Raw genomic sequence first — 20,349 nt, 5'->3', positions numbered from 1 at the left:
TACTTTAATCCAAACCTTAAGAAAAACCTAAGCATCCACCTTAGCCTAAAACTTCACACAAAACCAAAACCAATGCTAGACACAACCCTGACCCTAACCCTAACCCTAACCCAAACCTAAACCTAAACCTAAACCTAAACCTAAACCTAAACCTAAACCTAAACCTAAACCTAAACCTAAACCTAAACCTAAACCTAAACCTAAACCTAAACCTAAACCTAAACCTAAACCTAAACCTAAACCTAAACCTAAACCTAAACCTAAACCTAAGCCTAAACCTAAACCTAAACCTAAACCTAAACCTAAACCTAAACCTAAACCTAAACCTAAACCTAAACCTAAACCTAAACCTAAACCTAAACCTAAACCTAAACCTAAACCTAAACCTAAACCTAAACCTAAACCTAAACCTAAACCTAACCCTAACCCTAACCCTAACCCTAACCCTAACCCTAGCCCTAGCCCTAAACCTAAACCTAAACCTAACCCTAAACCTAGCCCTAACCCTAACTCTAACCCTAGCCCTAGCCCTAGCCCTAGCCCTAGCCCTAAACCTACACCTAAACCTAAACCTAAACCTAACCCTAAACCTAGCCCTAACCCTAACTCTAACCCTGTCCGGGGGGTTAATGTCCTACTGGGCGGGGGGTAATTGACAGGGGGGTAATTGACAGGGGGGGTAATTACTCTGGGGGGTAATGTCGGGGGGGAAATATCCGGGGGGTAATTGACAGGGGGGAAATGCCCTGTTCCCATTAATACATATATATATATATATATATATATATATATATATATATATATATATATATATATATATATATATATTCATATAAATAAATACATAAATATATATATATTCATATAAATAAACACATAAATATATATATATATATATATATATATATATATATATATATATATATATATATATATATATGTATGAGTGTGTGCGTGCGTGCGTGCGAGCCTTCGTGCGTGCTTGCGTGAGTGTGTGTGTGTGTGTATGTGTGTGTGTGTGCGTGTGTGTATCTGTGTGTTTTCCCCGAATGGACACTTCCCCATATGCGTCCAATGCACCAATTTGGAAATTCTAAGTAGAAAAAAATATGAATAATTGTGAACATTTGGTAAAAACTGGAGTTAAACCAATGACGAAATAGTATGTAAACAATTTCTTATTACGTGCAGTGGAGGTAGAATACTTCGGAGCGCCGTTATACATCAAAGATGGCGGCTTGCCCACTGCATACAAACTTCATCAGTTCCACTTCCACTGGGGTGCCGAAGACGCCCGGGGATCAGAACATTGCATAGACGGGGACCATTTTCCGATGGAGGTTTGAACTTTGTGTTTAGCGTTGTTAGAACATGACGACAAATATTCAAGCTGTTTCCATACTATTTATTTTATTTTCATTTTTGTTATTTCACATTCAATGCGCCTAGGATGGTTTTCATATAAGTATAAAAAATATATAAATTATATACATATATATATATATATATATATATATATATATATATATATATATATATATATATATATATATATATATATATATATATATATATATATACAAATATAAAGATCAGGGCTTAAAATTGATTTATTATTTTAAGATAAAGTATCTATAAAGTATATATATAGATACAAATATAAACATCATATAAAATAGCATAGTCAATTGAGTTATTATTTTAAGATAAAGTGTCTTAAAAGGGAAAATAGATACATTATAAATGTATACATATTTAAAAAATCAAAATTTTATACTTTTTTTTTCTGGCTTTTTTATTTTACTTTTGAAGCATGACGTGACAACAATATGCAACAGGATTAACAAACATTTTCCTCAACTGTTTACCAATATACACAGAACACGTCCATCATTAAATACATTGATTTCTTTTATTGCTTCAGATGCACATCGTACACCACAGAAACCACACCGGTTCCACTAATGTGGCGACACATCAACATGGCCTCGCAGTTCTTGGATTTTTATTTAAGGTAACATTACTACATACGTCAGTTTTACATATCATATACTCGCGTATATATATATATATATATATATATATATATATATATATATATATATATATATATATATATATATATATATATATATATATATATGTATATATATATATGTATGTATACATATATATATACAAATAAATTATATATATAAAATTATATATTTATATATATATATATATATATATATATATATATATACATATATATATATATATATATATATATATATATATATATATATATATATATATATATATATATATATATATATATATAATTGTTATTATTTTTATTACCTTCCTGTCTAGCTTGTCGACAAAGATAATGAAAATCTTAATGAGTTTCTTCTGGATCATTTCTCAAAAATAGCAACACCAGGTAAATGAATCTATAACATTTATTAATACTTTCCATAACGTAAAAGTCGTTTCCGTTTTTTCTGTACAGACGGACGTGCTGCGAATGTGGTTATTTAATGGTACTTTTAAAGGTAATTGCGGGACGGCATGGTCCATTGTTAGAGCGGTTGGCTGCTAGCTTGAAGGTCTTGAGTTCGGAATCTAGTTGCGGACTATAGAGTAAAAAATTCACCTTTTTAAACCCATTGGGCAGATGCAGTGGAATTCATATTTCTTGACCTCGGCATATAAAGGGATAATGTGGTCAGCACTTTGCCCAGGTACAGTGCCCGTCAGAGTTGGGTATACTCGGGGTCGTTCCAGTAACTTGAACGCGGATTCGAACTCGAAACTATCGGTTTAGCAGTCCAGCGCTCCACCGCTAGGCCACGCCGTCCCAGTTAAGAACTGTAGGACGTCCCTAAGTCCATCCAGCTCTGAAAGATTTACTTTGAGGAAAGTAAAGGCGGTCACTTATAGTGCTGACCACACCATCCCTTCATATACAGAGGACAGGATCCATATCTTCATCTGTCCAAAGGATCGCTGGGTCTAAACAGGAAGCTTTACTTGAAATTACTTTTTCCGTTTTCATAGAGAGAAAAACAGAAATCCCAGCCTTCGCTCTGTCCAAAATTCTCCCTGACATCGCCGAGCTCGACTTTTATCGTTACAACGGAAGTCTGACCACGCCCCCATGTTATGAGACGGTCATTTGGTCGGTATCGACACAGTTTATTTATATCTCGGAGTCGCAAGTAGGTGAATATTATAATAAACCAATAATATAATATTGTAAAACTGCATTGAAAATAAGAAAGGAAATTAAATATGATATTTGTAGTAAAAGCAGTGTTCGCAACCAATTCTATTACCAGAAAAAAAAACGAGTTTTATTTTTATTTTTTTTAATTGTTCTTGAAAACAATTCACCGCCATTGGCAAGTACTTATATTGTTATCTTGTTATTAAATTTAGTAACCTTTAAAAATTTGTAATGACGTATCTAGTATTTGATTAGATATTTTTGTGTTGTCTTCAAAGACGAATGTTGATGGTAAATGTATTCAAACTCGCTGAATTAGAATTAGGTAAAAACTGAGTAACAATGCTTGCTACAAACTTTTAAACAAACAAACAGCCATTGTAAATTTAAGCTTAAAAAGCCTATATCGTTATGCTAACTATGCCCAAAGTACACATGACAAAAATCTATATCGTTATGCTAACTATGCCCAAAGTACACATGACAAAAATCTATATCGTTATGCTAACTATGCCCAAAGTACACATGACAAAAATCTATATCGTTATGCTAACTATGCCCAAAGTATACATGACAAAAATCTATATCGTTATGCTAACTATGCCCACAGTACACTTGACAAAAATCTATATCGTTATGCTAACTATGCCCAAAGTACACTTGACAAAAATCTATATCGTTATGCTAACTATGCCCAAGGTACACATGACAAAAATCTATTTCGTTATGCTAACTATGCCCAAAGTACACAAGACAAAAATCGTTATGCTAACTATGCCCAAAGTACACAAGACAAAAATCGTTCTGCTAACTATGCCCAAAGTACAGATGACAAAAATCTATATCGTTCTGCTAACTATGCCCAAAGTACACATGACAAAAATCTATATCGTTATGCTAACTATGCCCAAAGTACACTTGACAAAAATCTATATCGTTATGCTAACTATGCCCAAAGAACACTTGACAAAAATCTATTTCGTTATGCTAACTATGCCCAAAGTACACATGACAAAAATCTATATCGTTATGCTAACTATGCCCAAAGTACACTTGACAAAAATTGTTATGCTAACTATGCCCAAAGTACACATAACAAAAATCTATATCGTTATGCTAACTATGCCCAAAGTACACATGACAAAAATCTATATCGTTATGCTAACTATGCCCAAAGTACACTTGACAAAAATCGTTCTGCTAACTATGCCCAAAGTACACATAACAAAAATCTATATCGTTATGCTAACTATGCCCAAAGCACACTTGACAAAAATCGTTCTGCTAACTATGCCCAAAGTACACTTGACAAAAATCTATATCGTTCTGCTAACTATGCTCAAAGTACACGTGACAAAAATCTATATCGTTCTGCTAACTATGCCCAAAGCACACTTGACAAAAATCGTTCTGCTAACTATGCCCAAAGTACACTTGACAAAAATCTATATCGTTCTGCTAACTATGCCCAAAGCACACTTGACAAAAATCTATATCGTTATGCTAACTATGCCCAAAGTACACTTGACAAAAATCTATATCGTTATGCTAACTATTCCCAAAGTACACTTGACAAAAATCGCTCTGCAAACTATGCCCAAAGTACACTTGACAAAAATCTATTTTCCTCCCTTCCAGTTGAACACCTTCCGGGACCTGTACGGCGACGAACAGCAGCATCTAGTCGATGACTTCCGACCCTTGCAGGAGCTCAACCACAGGGTCGTCTACACCACGGATGAAGAGATCTCCGTGGAAAACCCTAGAAACTCCGCGGTCACAGGAAGGACAAAAAATGTGTTGGCCAATATACTAATTTGTTGCGGTCTTTATTTAATATAAACTAGGCTTGTGCACCTTACCCCCCCCCTACACACACACACCCACCCCCACCCACTCCTTGTAGATACTTTTATATTCTACATTCCACTCTTGTAGACTTGACACTCCACCATTTCAGGTGACCTTACATCAACTTCCAAGTCTGTTTGTCTTATTACATATTACATTCAGCAAACGCAACATTCACTGTTTGTTATTCTAGTTTACAAAAAACACATTCAATAGAAATTTAAATCAAGAATATATTAAGTTTTTATTTTTAAAAGTTAGTTGTTCTAAAAGATTTGCAACGTTTTTTTGTAATAATTTAATAAAAGATGTAGATATATGAGATTACAAAACTTATTAAATTATATTGTTACAAAAGCATGTATGCATTGTTATTTTTTGAGTTTTGTTACGGTTTATATAAGTAAATATTTAAAAAAAAAACCCAATACACATCATTCTGTCTAGCTTCTAAAAATTATTAGTTGCCTCCCCTTACAAAATCAACACATTTCACTCCCGTTCGTTTGTTTACCATCCTGAATACACGGTCAGCAAGATAACAAGGTTGAAATTATTTTCTACCAAGAAAATCCGAATAATTTCTGGAGATATAAACAACTTTTTGTTTATAGTTATAAGCTTTTAAACGCACAGAAAATTAGAAATTAAAACTAATATGTTTTCTTTAATAAAAGCATTGGTCGCTCATGAGATCTTTAACATATTTTACATATTTTAGCGAAAAAAGCTTTCATTAAAGTAAGCGAATTGTTTTATTTTCAGTGGATCCAAAAGCCTATTATTACAAAAGTTTTTTTTTTTAATTTTCCACTATTTAGTTAATGGAGATTCAATGTTTTGTTTGGAGAAAAATATAACGTACGAAAAATAAGTTAAAGGTCATTTTTCTTTTTCGGTGTAGTGGGTTGATGGGGTATTGGGTTACAACTAGAGCTGAAGTAAATATGGGATTAAAGAAGAATATAAATATAACAAGCAGCGTGGACGCTATGTAGTGTGAAATGAGTCACATCAAATCAAACATCCCCTTTTAAATAGCAGTCCTTAAACGTTTCTTTTCTTTTGTTTTACACAATTTATTAAGAGTTGAATCACTCTCATTTTTTTTTCAAGGTTAATAATGTTTATTATCAATAGAAAATGACATACATGATTACAAGACCATAAAAGGTTTGAATATAAGGGTCAGTAACAAAAATAATCTGAGGCCATAACAAAACTGTCTACTGAACTGAACCAATTAAAACTAAATCTGAGTAGATAACATGGCAAAATGACCAACAAGTTGACCCACAGGGAGTTAAGCAGCTTATATCAATGCAAGACAGAGTTAAACTGCTATTACAATTGAAAAAAATGTTACACAAAAATTTACCCTTGCTTAAAGAGCCTTACACATTAACCTGAAGTTTACTAAATATTAAAATTTCTCAAAATATTTTCAAACATTTACGCAAGAGGTTTATAAAAGGTTTGGAAACTGAGATTACGTCATTATATTAAACTATATTATTACAAGGCGTGTATGCATTGTTATGAATTATTTGAGTTTTGTTAAAGTTTATATATTATGTAAACAACTGGAACGGACACATACAAAAAGTGATTTTCCAACAAATTATCTGCCAATGTTTAAACATTATTCGTTGCCTCCCTTTTCGTCCTTTGCGTTTTCATACTCCTGTACATCTTTTAAGTACCCCAAGGGAAGCCATCGATGATTTTCAACATAGGCGCGATCAGCGTATGACAAGTCGTTAAATTCTATTCTGTTCGCGAAATCCAAATAATTTGTGGAGATCAGATAAAGACAGTGCCTGGACAACTGTTTCGCATTGAGCATCTGGAGAAAAAAAAAACATTTTAAAAATGTAGGTTTAAGTTTTAGACCCAAGATATAATATAGGTGAGTTTATACTAAAACGCTGATAAGTTAACTTTATTTGGGGGGGGGGGGGGGTAAGGACGGAAGAAACGCTGGTTTAAAAATGTATTCAAACGAGATTTTATTTTGTTGTTGTTACCCCAAGACACAAAACAAAACGAAACATAGAGACTAAGACTTTCTGCTGACAAGCGGATGTAAGCCTTCACATTACCATAATGGGGGTGGGGTGAGGTTTATTCATGTGGGAGTAGGATTACCCCCTCCCCCAATCCACCATTGTCACCCCGAACAATTATCGCCGCTGTGAGTGGCTTTTTCCTAAGCGCGTCTATTGACGTTGCATTTTACTGGAAAAATTATCTAATCCGACATTGGCTGCGCTCGTGTATTAAATAAGATTGGCTGGCTGAGGGTTTATAAAGGAAGAAAACTTGGACTGCTGTGAATTTGTTTTATTCGAGATATTTTGTTATACTTGCCATTACATATTCAAAACATTTTAATTCTTCAATATTATAAAGTGTTTTTACATATATTAAATTTAACAGACTTCTTCATTTTCGTTTTTAATTTTAGTGTTGGGATTCCCTCCAACACAATTAAATTTACGTGTCAACTAGTTATGCGCCATTTAGGCCGTTAACTCCAATTTCAGCCTGCTTTTCTTTTTCAATTTGCTTCAATTGCTTCCCCTTATTTAACTTATTTAACAGACAACACTATCTATCTATATATATATAATTCTCTTCTGGGAGACGTTAGCAAACAAGCTGCAAGCGCCTCCTTACAGTCCCCTCTCTTTCTCTCTATCACCATCACTACCAACCCCACCCCACCCCCACATGGTCTGGTGAGTTGTGGTCACGCTAAATGTTTACAAATCGTAGAGCCGGGTTTAGTGACGGCTATTAGGGGCAGATAATTTAGTTTGAAACTATGTTAAACTTACAGGAGGTAACTAAGAGGAGGCTGCTTTCACGGGGGGGGGGGGGGTGTAGGGTCGGGGTTAGGGGAAAGGGGGGGGGGGGTTAGTGTTTTAAGCAAATATTTTCAGTGGCAGCATTGGTACTGTAGAATTCACAAATTATGAATTACTGAAAAGTAGAAAATAAAATAACTAAATAGCGGGTCGGCTCGTTGTTATTACTGTAGATATGGATGGGGGTGTGTTCCTTACCTGAGCTGTGTTTAAAACTCCAATCACATCAATCTCAGCTCTCTGTATTTTAGCCTGGCATGCCTTGTCCACCTCTTTACTCAAATAAAGTTCACACAAGTTCGCAAGTCTGGGCAGGCAGTTTTCATCTGCCAGTGCTAAAATCCCAACTAGGTCTTCGCTTTCTTCCAGTGGGGCGTGGTCTGTGTAGAGGTACTCTAATAACGCCAGGAAATTTTCTGCTGATGTGTTGTTGATATTGATCTGTTAGACAGCGAATAACGAACATGTTTTCTAATGCCGTAACTCATTTAAAACAAATTACGACTAAAAAAATGTTAAATATTATGTTTTTTGAAAAATCCCAACACTTTAAAACATCTAACCGTCACATATCAGTTTTGTGTTAACAGCTTTTATAAATCAAGTAACTTGAATACATTAACTGCATTCATGTAAAGTCAACAAGTTTTCTGTACACTAAATAAAAGCTAAAGGCGAATGTTGGTTATTTTCACATTTATCTGGAATAGATAGGAACCTAAATCTTAAATATAAAAATAAAATATGGATAAATTAATTCAATTTTTCTTAATTAACGTAATCAATTAAGCATTCAATCTTCATCGCAAGAAAAAAAAATATCTCACTAAGCGCTGACAACAAAACATTCAAGGTTACGCTAGCCACGAATTTTAAAAAATTGATGATGTCAAAATTTTACCATGCTGTAAAAAAAGGTACAAAATCTAACATGAAACGGAACAAAATTTAACTCACTTCTACTGGCTTGTCTTTGATCTCTTGAGACCCTGTTGTAAGTGTACCAGAAAACATGGCCGCCATCACGTGACTTCTGGTATACAACACAACTTTGTGGGCAAATATTTTTCTATCTGTTGGAGTCATGTCGAATTTTTGTTATAGGTTGATATTGATAATGTGTGTTTTGTTTTTTTGTTTGGTTTTTTTTTACAGTAAATAATGAGTAAATAAGTTTATTTGAAAATTTGATTTGATCATGATTACATATTTTAATTTAATTTAAATACAATATTTTTTATTAAACCTAATCAAACAAAATAAACTTAAAAACACATCTAAATAGAAGCAACTAATAACGATAATCTCTAAATTATCATAAAAGTTACACATTTCTAAACTATTTACTGGAATCGAATGCAATAGAATCTAATCAAATAAAAAGTGTACCTTCAACACAAAAAACAACATCTGCATTTGCCTCTTGATTAAAGAAAAGCTCTTTCATTTTTGCAACAGTTTCATCAGTGAGATATGTTCCAATGCTAGGATTCAAAAATTCCTCTTTCTTTAAAATATTATCACAAATTGTGGTCAAATAAGGGAGTTGAAAAAGTAAAGACACCTTCCGCAGTTCTTGAATTTCATCTTCTCCACAATCTTCAGGTAAATTTGGAGTACCTGAAATTTTTAAATAATAATCATTAAAAAAGTTTTAAAAAACCCACGTTTTCTGATTGAACTCAAAAGTAGAAAATAAATGCTATACATCACAATAATGCAAGCGATCACTCTACTATAAGCGATCAAAAACGTGGGGCGCCGAAGTAAAAGTTATATTACTATTGATTAGATAATACTATTGACTTTTATTAGGGAGCTTGTAGAGAGTCAACAGTATTAGAAACTGTAAGAAAATCACGGCGCCCCACGTTTTTGATCGCTTATAGTAGAGTGATCGCTTGCATTATTGTGATGTATAGCATTTTTTTTCTACTTTTGAGTTCAATCAGAAAACGTGGGTTTTTTAAAACTTTTTTAATGATTATTATTTTCTACTTTTTAGTCTTTGTCTGTTTGTTTGCATTAAAATCTTGCTATCGATTTTATCTTTTCACTTTTTTTTTTGGGTAAACGAAGACAACTCGTAAAAAGACAACTCGAAAAAAAATCGTTGTGTGAATACGTTACTGACTAGAACACATAGATTTGAACCCGTGTCGAGTGGGATAGCAATCGTGTGCCCAACCACTCGACCATATCGTCTCCCCCATACTGGCCTATCTCCTGTAAGTTTAAACTCGGTTCAAACTAAATTATCTGCCCCTAAGCCTGTGGCGACGTGGGATCGTTCGCTTCACTGCGCGCGAGGTACGCGTCGCTCGTTTTTTTTCTAATGGCTCGCAGAGGAGAATTATATATATAGATTATATAGCGGTCTAAAATGCTCAATAAAATGTTTCCATTGATCAATTTAGTAATAATAACAATTGAATATTCTATGGTCATCCAAAAGAAAGCTTCCCTGAAAATTTCAGCGCGCTAGCTAACTGGGAAGTGCCAGAAATTTCGATCGCAAGATTTGATTGGAAAAACAAACAAACAAATAAAAAAACAGAGAAAGCAAGTTAAAGAAAACGTGGGAAAATAAATAGTTTTAGACATGCCGGTAAGTTTACTTTGTAGAATATAAAAAGAAAAAAATATTAAACCTGTAAATTAATGAATAAAATTTTTACCTGCATATAAAAACTCTAGAACTCTTACAAAAGTTCCAGCCTTAACGTCTGCACTAAGTTCTATGGTTGTGTCCGAACCAGTATCATAAACTGAACTGATTCCTATATGGAACAAAAATCATCATATGGCAAAAGATTAATTTTCTTAAAGTAATAAATAATATATTTAGTACAGATTTAAAATGAAACCTTAGCAAATGTAAGTCCAATTTTGTTTTACAAATATGCAAGTTAAAGGTCTCTAAATTAGCTATAGTATTAATCTTTTTTTACAAATTACTTTTCAAAATCTTTGAATTTTTAAAATGATATATTGTCAATAAAAAAAAAAATTTCAAAAACATTTATGTCATTTATACAGTACTTCTCTAAAAAAAACTTTTTATCTTTGTAAATATTGTCAACTGAAAAATCAATCAAACGATCAATGCATACCTTCAACTTTACCAGCATTCAAATCCTCTCTCTGAAAACTGTCAATCTGATTTAACTCTTGTAACTGTGAACTCTGAGAAAAAAGAACAACCTTTTAAAAAGCTAATTTCTCAAACAACGAAACAATTAAACGTTGAGTAATGTAACAACTTTAATCACATACCGTACAAGGCATGGTACTGGCCAAAACTTGTCCAAACAACTTGGAGGCTGAAGACAGAATTATTCTGTGAGCATGAAGACGTCTAACACCTTCGACAAGAAATGTGACATCGTGAAATTTGGGATCCTGCAATGTTTTTAACCAGTCACCAGCAAATTCTGATGTTTCTATTTCCATCCAAGGAGCTTTGCCTACAAATTGGAATATTAATAGATTTACAAATTCGACATTCAAATTTGAAATTCTTTAATTAGTTAATTGAAAAATTCTTTATTAAACGACAAATTCCCAATGATTTCAATAAAAATGATTGCATAAAACAATAATTTTGTTCTAATATCAGGAACCAAATCGGGTGGAAATTCAAATTAATCGTGAACCATAGAAAGCACATAATGATTAATATTTTTATTGCTAAAATATTTTAGCATTTATTAATATTTATTATGCTAAGTTGGTAAACAAAAAAAAGATAATTACAATCAAAATGCATTTTATCTCGTCAAATTTTCTGTATCTCACATTTCAATTAAGTGTATTGATATCTTTTGTTCTCTAATTATTTTATTTGAGTTCAGGCAATTTAACAATTAAATAGATACTAATGTAGCCTATAGTTGCTAAAACGTAACCTGTACTTTTTAAAACAATATACAGCTATCTTTTGTGAGTAGCTTGTACGAGATTGTAAACTAATTGTATTTAATTTTATAACAACAATTAAAACTAAAATTAAAATTTTGAAAACAGTTTGTAAAAATTACTTTTTAAAATGCGAAAAGGTGACGTAATATTTTCGTAACCTCCCCACCCTCTTTCCACAATTTCTCACGCATGGTCACAAAAGTTCTACATACCAGCCCCCCCCCCCCACACACACACACTAGGAGATGTCCAGTATTACCCCGTTTTGACCAAACGCACTCCATAGTTTGGACCTTTGCTACAATAACAACAAAAACATAACACTAATCTACAAAGATGAAACTAGTTTCTTTGGCTTAACTGTTTTACATTATAAATTTTTATTTCAGCAAGTTCACGAACTCTATGGGTGTGACATCCAAATATTGCATTTATTTATTTTATCATTTCATCTAAACCTACCAGCAGAGGCGTAGCGAGAGGAGGGGGGCAGGGGTGCGGACCGTACCGGGTGACACCATTTAGGGGGGTGACACCAAGGCAAAAAATAGTAAAATATATAGAGAAAAATTTGAGGGGGGGGGGGTGCAAATCAACAGTTTGAGGGGGGGTGCAAATCGAAAATTGAAAGTTTGTCCCCGGGAAGAGTCGCTACACCATTAAGTGCCGCACCGGGTGACACCCGACCTCGCTACGCCACTGCCTACCAGCATTGGGCAAAACTGGGATAACTGGTGGCATTAGAACTGGCTTATCTGTACTTGAACCGTCCAGTATTTCGAGGCCGTTTGTTTGATTGAGTTCCATGAAACTCAATGCTTGTTCAGCCTGGAGAGAATGTGTCATATAAGTATTTTAATTAAGTACTATCAAATAGTGGCCTTAAGATAAAATAGTAAATACAAAAAGCTAACACGCTAGATTCAAGTTGTTATTAATCTCCAAATGTTAAAATTTGCTGTTAACAATATGCTTCTGCGAAAACTGTAATTTGCTTAAACATAAAGGTAACACTGACTCGCGGTAGGAATTACCAAAACAATTACACATAGGAATATTTAGCCTGAATGATATTTAGCCAATAATAGGCTTATTGTGGCTATGTAAGTTTTCGGTAAGGGTCGCAAAAAAACTTAAGCGTAAAGTTTTTGCTAAAGATATGGTTAGAAAAGAAGGTCGACCTAAATTAATGTCTCACTTTTTTTACGATTATACCCCCTCCCCGCATTACTGTCAAACATCGCCACATAAAGTATTTCTATATGTACATAGTGCGGCTGAGATAAAAGGACCGAGTTGGCAAAAACTAAAAGACTGACCACTGACCACAGACGTAGAGGTTGGTGATTTTTGACAGAGGCCCTAAGTTCCACAAGGAATATAAAGCCTAAGTTCCACAACTTATATAAAGCCTAAGTTCCACAACTTATATAAAGCCTAAGTTCCACAAGGAACATAAAGCCTAAGTTCCACAAGGAACATAAAGCCTAAGTTCCACAACTTATATAAAGCCTAAGTTCCACAAGGAACATAAAGCCTATGTTCCACAACTTATATAAAGCCTAAGTTCCACAAGGAATATAAAGCCTATGTTCCACAACTTATATAAAGCCTAAGTTCCACAAGGAACATAAAGCCTAAGTTCCACGACTTATATAAAGCCTAAGTTCCACAAGGAATATAAAGCCTAAGTTGCACAACTTATATAAAGCCTAAGTTCCACAACTTATATAAAGCCTAAGTTCCACAACTTATATAAAGCCTAAGTTCTACAAGGAATATAAAGCCTAAGTTCCACAAGGAATATAAAGCCTAAGTTCCACAAGGAATATAAAGCCTAAGTTCCACAACTTATATAAAGCCTAAGTTCCACAACTTATATAAAGCCTAAGTTCCACAACTTATATAAAGCCTAAGTTCCACAACTTATATAAAGCCTAAGTTCCACAACTTATATAAAGCCTAAGTTCTACAAGGAATATAAAGCCTAAGTTCCACAACGAACATAAACTATCCCAACTAACCCCTATTCTTTTGATGTTAGACGCTAAAATCTCGTACAACAAATTTTAAAGGACTTACAGCAATTTCGAAGCATTTGTCTAAACCTTCCCGAGTTAAAGCACTGATCTCTATAAAGGGTGCGTTCAGTGATTTGGCCAGTGCGTGTCCCTCTCCGTAGCTTACAAGGTTCTCTCCAGTATCTTCCGCTCCGTGACGTAGGTCTGTGTCATTTAGAAGCATTAATTACATTTCGTTTCATCTCGCTACAGTCACATACTGTTAATTAGTGTGGATTTGCGTGAATTACTTTTTCAACAAATAATGCGGATTTGAGGCAGCCGAGTTTCTTTGATGCATCTATTCTTTGGGGGGGGGGGGGAGGGGGGCGTGCTCTCACGTCTAACCCCCACCCCCCCCCCCCCCCCACCCGGACAAAATTTAAAAAATATAGATACAAGATTATATATATATATATATATATATATATATATATATATATATATATATATATATATATATATATATATATATATATATATATATATATATATATATATATATATACTTAAAACCGAAGTGTCACTCGCCCCCTTTGCCTTATAACGCAATATAACAAAATGATAAATCAGTTCCCCGTCGCCTACTTGTATAATAGCCGAACTACTAGAGGGGGGGGAGTCTTTAAATGACCATGTGTATCCCTTGTCTCCTCGTCACAAAAAATCATACCTTTTCCATCTACCCCTCCCTGTGACTCAGGGCCGGCGCTACCTATAAGGCGAACTAGGCGGTCGCCTAGGGCGCTGTCCGTATGGGGGCGCCAAAATGGGTTGGAAAAACAAATTGAAAGTTTGAGGGGAAGGTGCAAATCAAAAGTTTGAGGGGGGGGGGTAGAGTTTGTCCCCGGGAAGGGTCGCTACGCCTCTGATAATACGGGGGCACGAAAAAAATTGCGGGGGGGGGGGGGCGCTTTTAATAAGTTTGCCTAGGGCGCTAAATAACCTGGCGCCGGCACTGCTGTGACTCTAAAGAAACTACTCCACCCCCACACCAAAAAAAAACCAAGGTCATTACACTTCCGCCTGTAACACCCCCCCCCCCTATCACCACCACCCCTACACACACACACACTCACTCATTCGAAATTACGTATTCGTTTCCGTTTCCGTTTTTTTTTTTTTTTTTTTTGTTTGTTTTTTTAAACGCGATTTTTTTTTCGTGCACTGAATGAGGTAGAGTAGAGTTCATCTGTTTCAATGACCACGGCATAAGAAGGGATAGTGTAGTCAGCCGCCTTTACTTTACCTAACATTAGAGATACCAGTCAGAGTTGGATGGACTCAGTGATGTCTTACAGACTCGAGCCCTGGATCTGAACTCGAGACTTTCGGGTTAGCTGTAGAACGCTCTACCACAGGACGATTTCGTCCCTTTGTTTATAAGTAAATATGGGACGGAGTGGTCTAGCGGTAGAGAGCTGGACTGCTAACCCGTAAGTCTCGAGTTCGAATCCGGGTTCAAGTCAGTAGACCGTCCCTGAGTCCACCCAACTCTGATGGGTACCTGACACACGTTAGGGAAAGTAAAGGCGGCTGGGCATAGTGCTGTCCACACTATCTCTGCATATGCCGAGGTCACAGAAACAAGTGAACTCTACTTCATTTGCCCGTAGACCGTCAGGAATGAAAGGGAAACTTTACTTTTATAAGTAAATAACCTAAATATTTATCAATACTTCATCGAATAGGCTTGTGTTCATGTACCTAATTTAGTTGCTACGATGACAAAAGGGACTTTGGGGCCATGGGCTTGAAAGTCTGGGATCCACTTTTCTTTTAAATGTAAGAACGATTCTCTGCTTCCCATTGAGTAGCAGGCAAGAAAGACGTTCGTGTGACGGTATAAATAACGCTGGCGAACATCTTCGGCGAATAGCTGAAATAAAGAATTTAGTGCATTGGTAAAAAAAATCATAACAAAGTTTTTTTTCCAAAATATTGGATATTAGTTGTTTTTTTTTATTTATTGTAAATTTTTCATAGAAAAATATATAATTAATAAATTAATAATCAATAGTTTGAAAAAACCTGTCATTTATAATTAATAGTTTAAAACAGTGGTTCTTAACTAGGTTCGATGGAAGTCAAGACACACATCCGACTTTTATGATTTGCTTACGGAAATTATGTCAGTGCGGACGATATAACTAGCGGACGCGGCCGATAACAGTTCAAATACGACAGCACACAATAGTAATAAAGTGCGCCATATCGGTATAATAATATTTCTATATAGTGAAACCCTTGACGACACAAAACACATACATCACGAAGCGTGTCAACGCCACCTATACAGGCGCGCATTGATTGTGTAGTCTGTTTAAGTACTGTGACGAACATACATTGTATTTCTATTTCGTGGCGGCCAGTAGTCGACTTATGATGGTACGTTATGTGATTTCTTGACTTATGATGGTACGTTATGTGATTTCTTGACTTATGATGGTACGTTATGTGATTTCTTGACTTATGATGGTACGTTATGTGATTTCTTGACTTATGATGGTACGTTATGTGATTTCTTGACTTATGATGGTACGTTGGGTGATTTCTTTATTAATAGTTTAATCCCTTAATATATTAACTATGTCGTGCAAAAAAAAGAAAGTTGTCGGAGAAATATATACAATATGGATTCACAATATGTATGTCGAACTTGATGGGAGTCCGCATTCTAACTACAATATTTGCAATGCAAAAATTGAGCACTTTTATACATTCTAGTCTGGCACCGATAAAACCAAGAGAATATTTACTTAAGCTACATTGGAAATTGGAAAATACAAAATCACAAACACAACGCATGTTGAAATCGTGCATTTCAGACTGGTGTCTAAAACTACTGAAAGGCAACAGCAGAAATCACGCTAATTTGCAGTTAATTTTATTTTTGTGCTAAAATTATATTTTAACGGTTTTGTTCTTTCAACACAATTAGTTGGTGCTCGGTCATTTTGTGCACAAGTAAAATACATATGTTTTGAATTTTTTAAAAAAATTCTTTATTTTTTCCTATTAAGAAGGGTTCGGTGAATGCTCCTAAGAAGTGGTGGGATTCGGTAACTTCAAAAAGGCTAAGAACCACGGGATTAAAATATCATACTTGTCATTTATAGTCAATAGTTTAAAGCTTTAACATATAGACCTACTTTTCATTTATAGTCAATAGTTTAAAGCTTTAACATATAGACCTACTCTTGTCATATATAGTAAATAGTTTAAAGCTTTAAAATATTGACCTACTTTTCATTTAAAGTCAATAGTTTAAAGCTTTAATAGATGGACCTACTTGTCATATATAGTCAATATTAAAAGTTTTAACATATAGATCTACTCTTGTCATTTATAGTCAAGAGCTTAAAGCTTTAATAGATGGACCTACTTGTCATTTATAGTCAATAGTTAAAAGTTTTAACATATAGATCTACTCTTGTCATTTATAGTCAATAGTTTAAAGCTTTAATAGATGGACCTACTTGTCATTTATAGTTAATAGTTTAAAGTTTTAACATATAGACCTACTCTTGTCATTTATAGTCAATAGTTTAAAGCTTTAATAGATGGACCTACTTGTCATTTATAGTCAATAGTTAAAAGTTTTAACATATAGATCTACTCTTGTCATTTATACAGTGTTTCTTCCAGACTTTTTTCTCCGGGGGGGGGCACTGGAAATCTTCGGGGGGGCGGTAAACTTTCTTCGGGGGGGCGGACACTGTTAAAAGTATATATTTTCTATATAAATTATATAAATTTCATTTCGTTCGGGGGGGCGGTAAAATTTTTTCGGGGGGGCTTCGCCCCCCCGAAGAGATGCCTGGAAGAAACTCTGCATTTATAGTCAATAGTTTAAAGCTTTAATAGATGGACCTACTTGTCATTTATAGTCAATAGTTTAAAGCTTTCACACATAGACCTTCTTTTGTCATCTATAATCATGAGTACAAAATATCTTACATCAACCACAATATCCAAGTATGCCATGATCACCGGTTTACCAGAGAACACGTAATGGAAGGAGCAGTTGTCGAACTGCCTGGGGAGCCATTTCCGTGGGAAATCCTTGGTCGTGTAAGCCATGAGCATGCACGTTTTACCAACACCGCCGTCTCCAATGACAACAAGCTTTATATAAGGGCGATCCATGGGCACCTGTGAGGCGTATGCCCCGAAATTGAGCAATCAGTTAATGAAGATTTCGTTTTAAAAATAAGCTTATTGGTGGTTTTCTGAAAACGTGTGCAGTAAAGTACACTATAATAAAGTCTTAAAATTTAAAAGGTCGATTCTGATAATTATTAGATCTAGTGTATGTAGATGTTTTTAGTAAACAACATTCTAGTTAGTGATCATATTTGTATTTTTTTTTATTTATTTATTTATTATAAGCATTTTTGCAAGAATAAAAATGTTTAATTTAAAACAAATGAAAAACCACAAGCTTTTCTTTAAAATTAGACGCTTCAATATTTATCCTTTTTTTAATAAGCAATATTTTTTTAATGAGCAGTTTTACCGTATATAGACTATCGATAAACGATATTTATCAAAGATTTTTTTTTTGTCAGGGAATAGAATCGAGTTTAAGTTATATCACCGATAATATTAATTGAGTTATTTCCCTTTGCTTACCGGCTGCTATTTTTGTTCACTGTCGATTCAGCCTGAAGAAAATATTGTAAAGTCACGTTTCAGACTCGTTGGTGAAATTTACGTAACCATATATTTTTTAACTATGCATTAAATGTAGTTCCTAATTCAATGCAAAAAAGCAAGCCCCCCCCCCACTCCCCCGCCCCTTCTCTCTTTAACAATTTTAGAAATATGATGTCGCTTATGCATGAACCTATTACACGATTACAGATTATAATCATTACACACGTAATCCAATAGTGATTCCATCACAAACTGATGCCATAAAAACACAGTCAAAGACTGGCAGATGAAAACTATTTTAAGTATTTTGGTAGATAACATTACCAGGTCTAGATAATAACTTTTCGTAATTGAAAAACTTTACCTTACAGTTTGCTTGGTCTTACGTATGTTCTTTATATTATTAAGTATTCGATGTCTAGAACTGCTTGAAGTGTTGGCTTTGAACAGATAACCCGATCTGTTATATACTCGTTTGTTGTTTGTTTTTTTTTTTTTTTTTTTTTTTTTTTTTTTTTTTTATATACATCTTAAATTTAAAAATAGATCAAAACTGGACGAACTTTTGAGACCAATCAAATTGCAGGTTTTATACAATACATCTATCATTAGCCTTCTTGGGCTTTTTTTATTTTTAGCCATCCAATCGGATTACTATACCCAATGTAGAATTCTTTAAATGGGCCTACTAAGCTGCAAAACACTACTAGATAAAACTCAGTTTTCTAATTGAGATTAGCTAATCTGTAAAAACAGCTGGATATATAAATTTATTCACTAGCTTTAATGTTTAAATACGCAATGATGTGGTTTCTATAGCTAGCTTACGATCAAAGAAAGGGAAAAGCAATGTATTGTATAAACAACAGCAATTTTAAAACAACATCGGGTTTTGCCGTAAAAAAAAACTTGCTACTAGAAATCTAGATTCTATAAATGTTTAAGTTAAAGCTAGCTTTTCGCTAAGTCTAGTCTTTCGTGTATCAATAATTTTAGAAACCCCACAAAAAAACATCGGCTCTTGAAGCTACCGTCTCTTGTGCATCCTTTATGTCTATTGTGCATCATTGATAATAATTGATATTTCAATTGAGCTTATTGTTTACTTCTCGATAAAGTTTTACATCAAACAAAAAATTATAGAGCTCGCTTCGGAAAAAAATGGGGAAGCATTTTCACGGAGTCTAAACGTTAACAATGTTTCTTTCAGAAATGTTTCTCTAGTGGGCACTTAAAACTTTCCGCGGTGTCACAATGACATCTCCGAATGTGGGGTGGTGGTGGTGCTGCAGGGTCAGAGTTTCTTCCAGGCATCTCTTCGGGGGGGGGGGGGGCGGTAGACTTGCCCCGAACGAAATGAAATTTATATAGAAAATATATACTTTTAACAGTGTCCGCCCCCCCCCCCCCACCCGAAGAAAGTCTACCCCCCCCCCCCCCCAGAGAAAAAATTCTGGAAGAAACACAAGGTACGATAAAATTGAAAAATATATAATTTGTAGGGCCTTCCACTGAAAAGTTTTAAGTGCCCCTCCCAGAGAAAAATAATGTCTGAAAGAAACACACAACACCCACCCAGTAATTATATTCAGGCTAGGCCTATACAATGTATATTATTATGCATATATATATATATATATATATATATATATATATATATATATATACATATATATATATATATATATATATATATATATATATATATATATATATCCTAAATATAAGTGTGGCCGTCATAAATGGATGCCCCCTATTTCGTCACGATCATATAACT

General features: G+C 34.4%; 2 protein-coding genes across 3 annotated transcripts; one reads left to right on the top strand and one right to left on the bottom strand.

Moving 5' to 3' along the window:
* Window positions 1–1,191: 1,191 nt before the first annotated feature.
* Window positions 1,192–5,053, top strand: LOC131954488 (carbonic anhydrase 4; the record flags this gene model as incomplete). Its single annotated transcript, XM_059318214.1, is given in 5 exon segments — window positions 1,192–1,340; window positions 1,925–2,014; window positions 2,356–2,425; window positions 3,043–3,203; window positions 4,850–5,053. Coding segments are annotated over 5 exon segments (674 nt in total), but the record flags the coding sequence as incomplete, so codon positions are not given.
* A 1,118-nt stretch (window positions 5,054–6,171) lies between these two features.
* LOC131954489 (rho-related protein racA) lies at window positions 6,172–18,994 on the bottom strand. Of its 2 annotated transcripts, XM_059318216.1 has the most exons (12): window positions 18,937–18,994; window positions 17,874–18,068; window positions 15,621–15,792; window positions 13,936–14,078; window positions 12,561–12,681; window positions 11,209–11,399; window positions 11,046–11,118; window positions 10,611–10,712; window positions 9,322–9,552; window positions 8,890–9,005; window positions 8,131–8,373; window positions 6,172–6,908 (listed from the first exon to the last, which is right to left on the bottom strand). In XM_059318216.1, the coding sequence occupies exons 2-12, from the start codon at window positions 18,060–18,062 to the stop codon at window positions 6,705–6,707; spliced, it is 1,785 nt and encodes a 594-aa protein (XP_059174199.1). In that variant the 5' UTR covers window positions 18,063–18,068; window positions 18,937–18,994; the 3' UTR covers window positions 6,172–6,704. The 2 variants fall into 2 exon arrangements, with proteins under 2 accessions (XP_059174199.1, XP_059174198.1); XM_059318215.1 differs by lacking the exon at window positions 10,611–10,712.
* Between the last annotated feature and the right edge of the window lie 1,355 nt (window positions 18,995–20,349).

The sequence above is a fragment of the Physella acuta genome, unplaced genomic scaffold (genome assembly GCF_028476545.2).
Source record: "Physella acuta isolate Inbredline_101_S28 unplaced genomic scaffold, ASM2847654v3 ptg001005l, whole genome shotgun sequence".
In the NCBI taxonomy this organism is placed as follows: Eukaryota; Metazoa; Mollusca; class Gastropoda; family Physidae; genus Physella; species Physella acuta.
Note: the sequence above shows the minus strand (reverse complement) of the source record. Positions and strands in the feature narration are given on the sequence as shown.

Bases quoted from the DNA above. Each gene is read 5' to 3' on its own strand.
- LOC131954489 (XM_059318216.1), bottom strand. From the start codon at position 18,062: ATGGATCGCCCTTATATAAAGCTTGTTGTCATTGGAGACGGCGGTGTT. The intron at 14,079-15,620 runs GTACATGAACAC...TAAATGACACAG, and splicing joins CATCGTAGCAACTAAATTAG to ACCTACGTCACGGAGCGGAA. The intron at 9,006-9,321 runs GTACACTTTTTA...TGACTCCAACAG, and splicing joins TGTTGTTTTTTGTGTTGAAG to ATAGAAAAATATTTGCCCAC.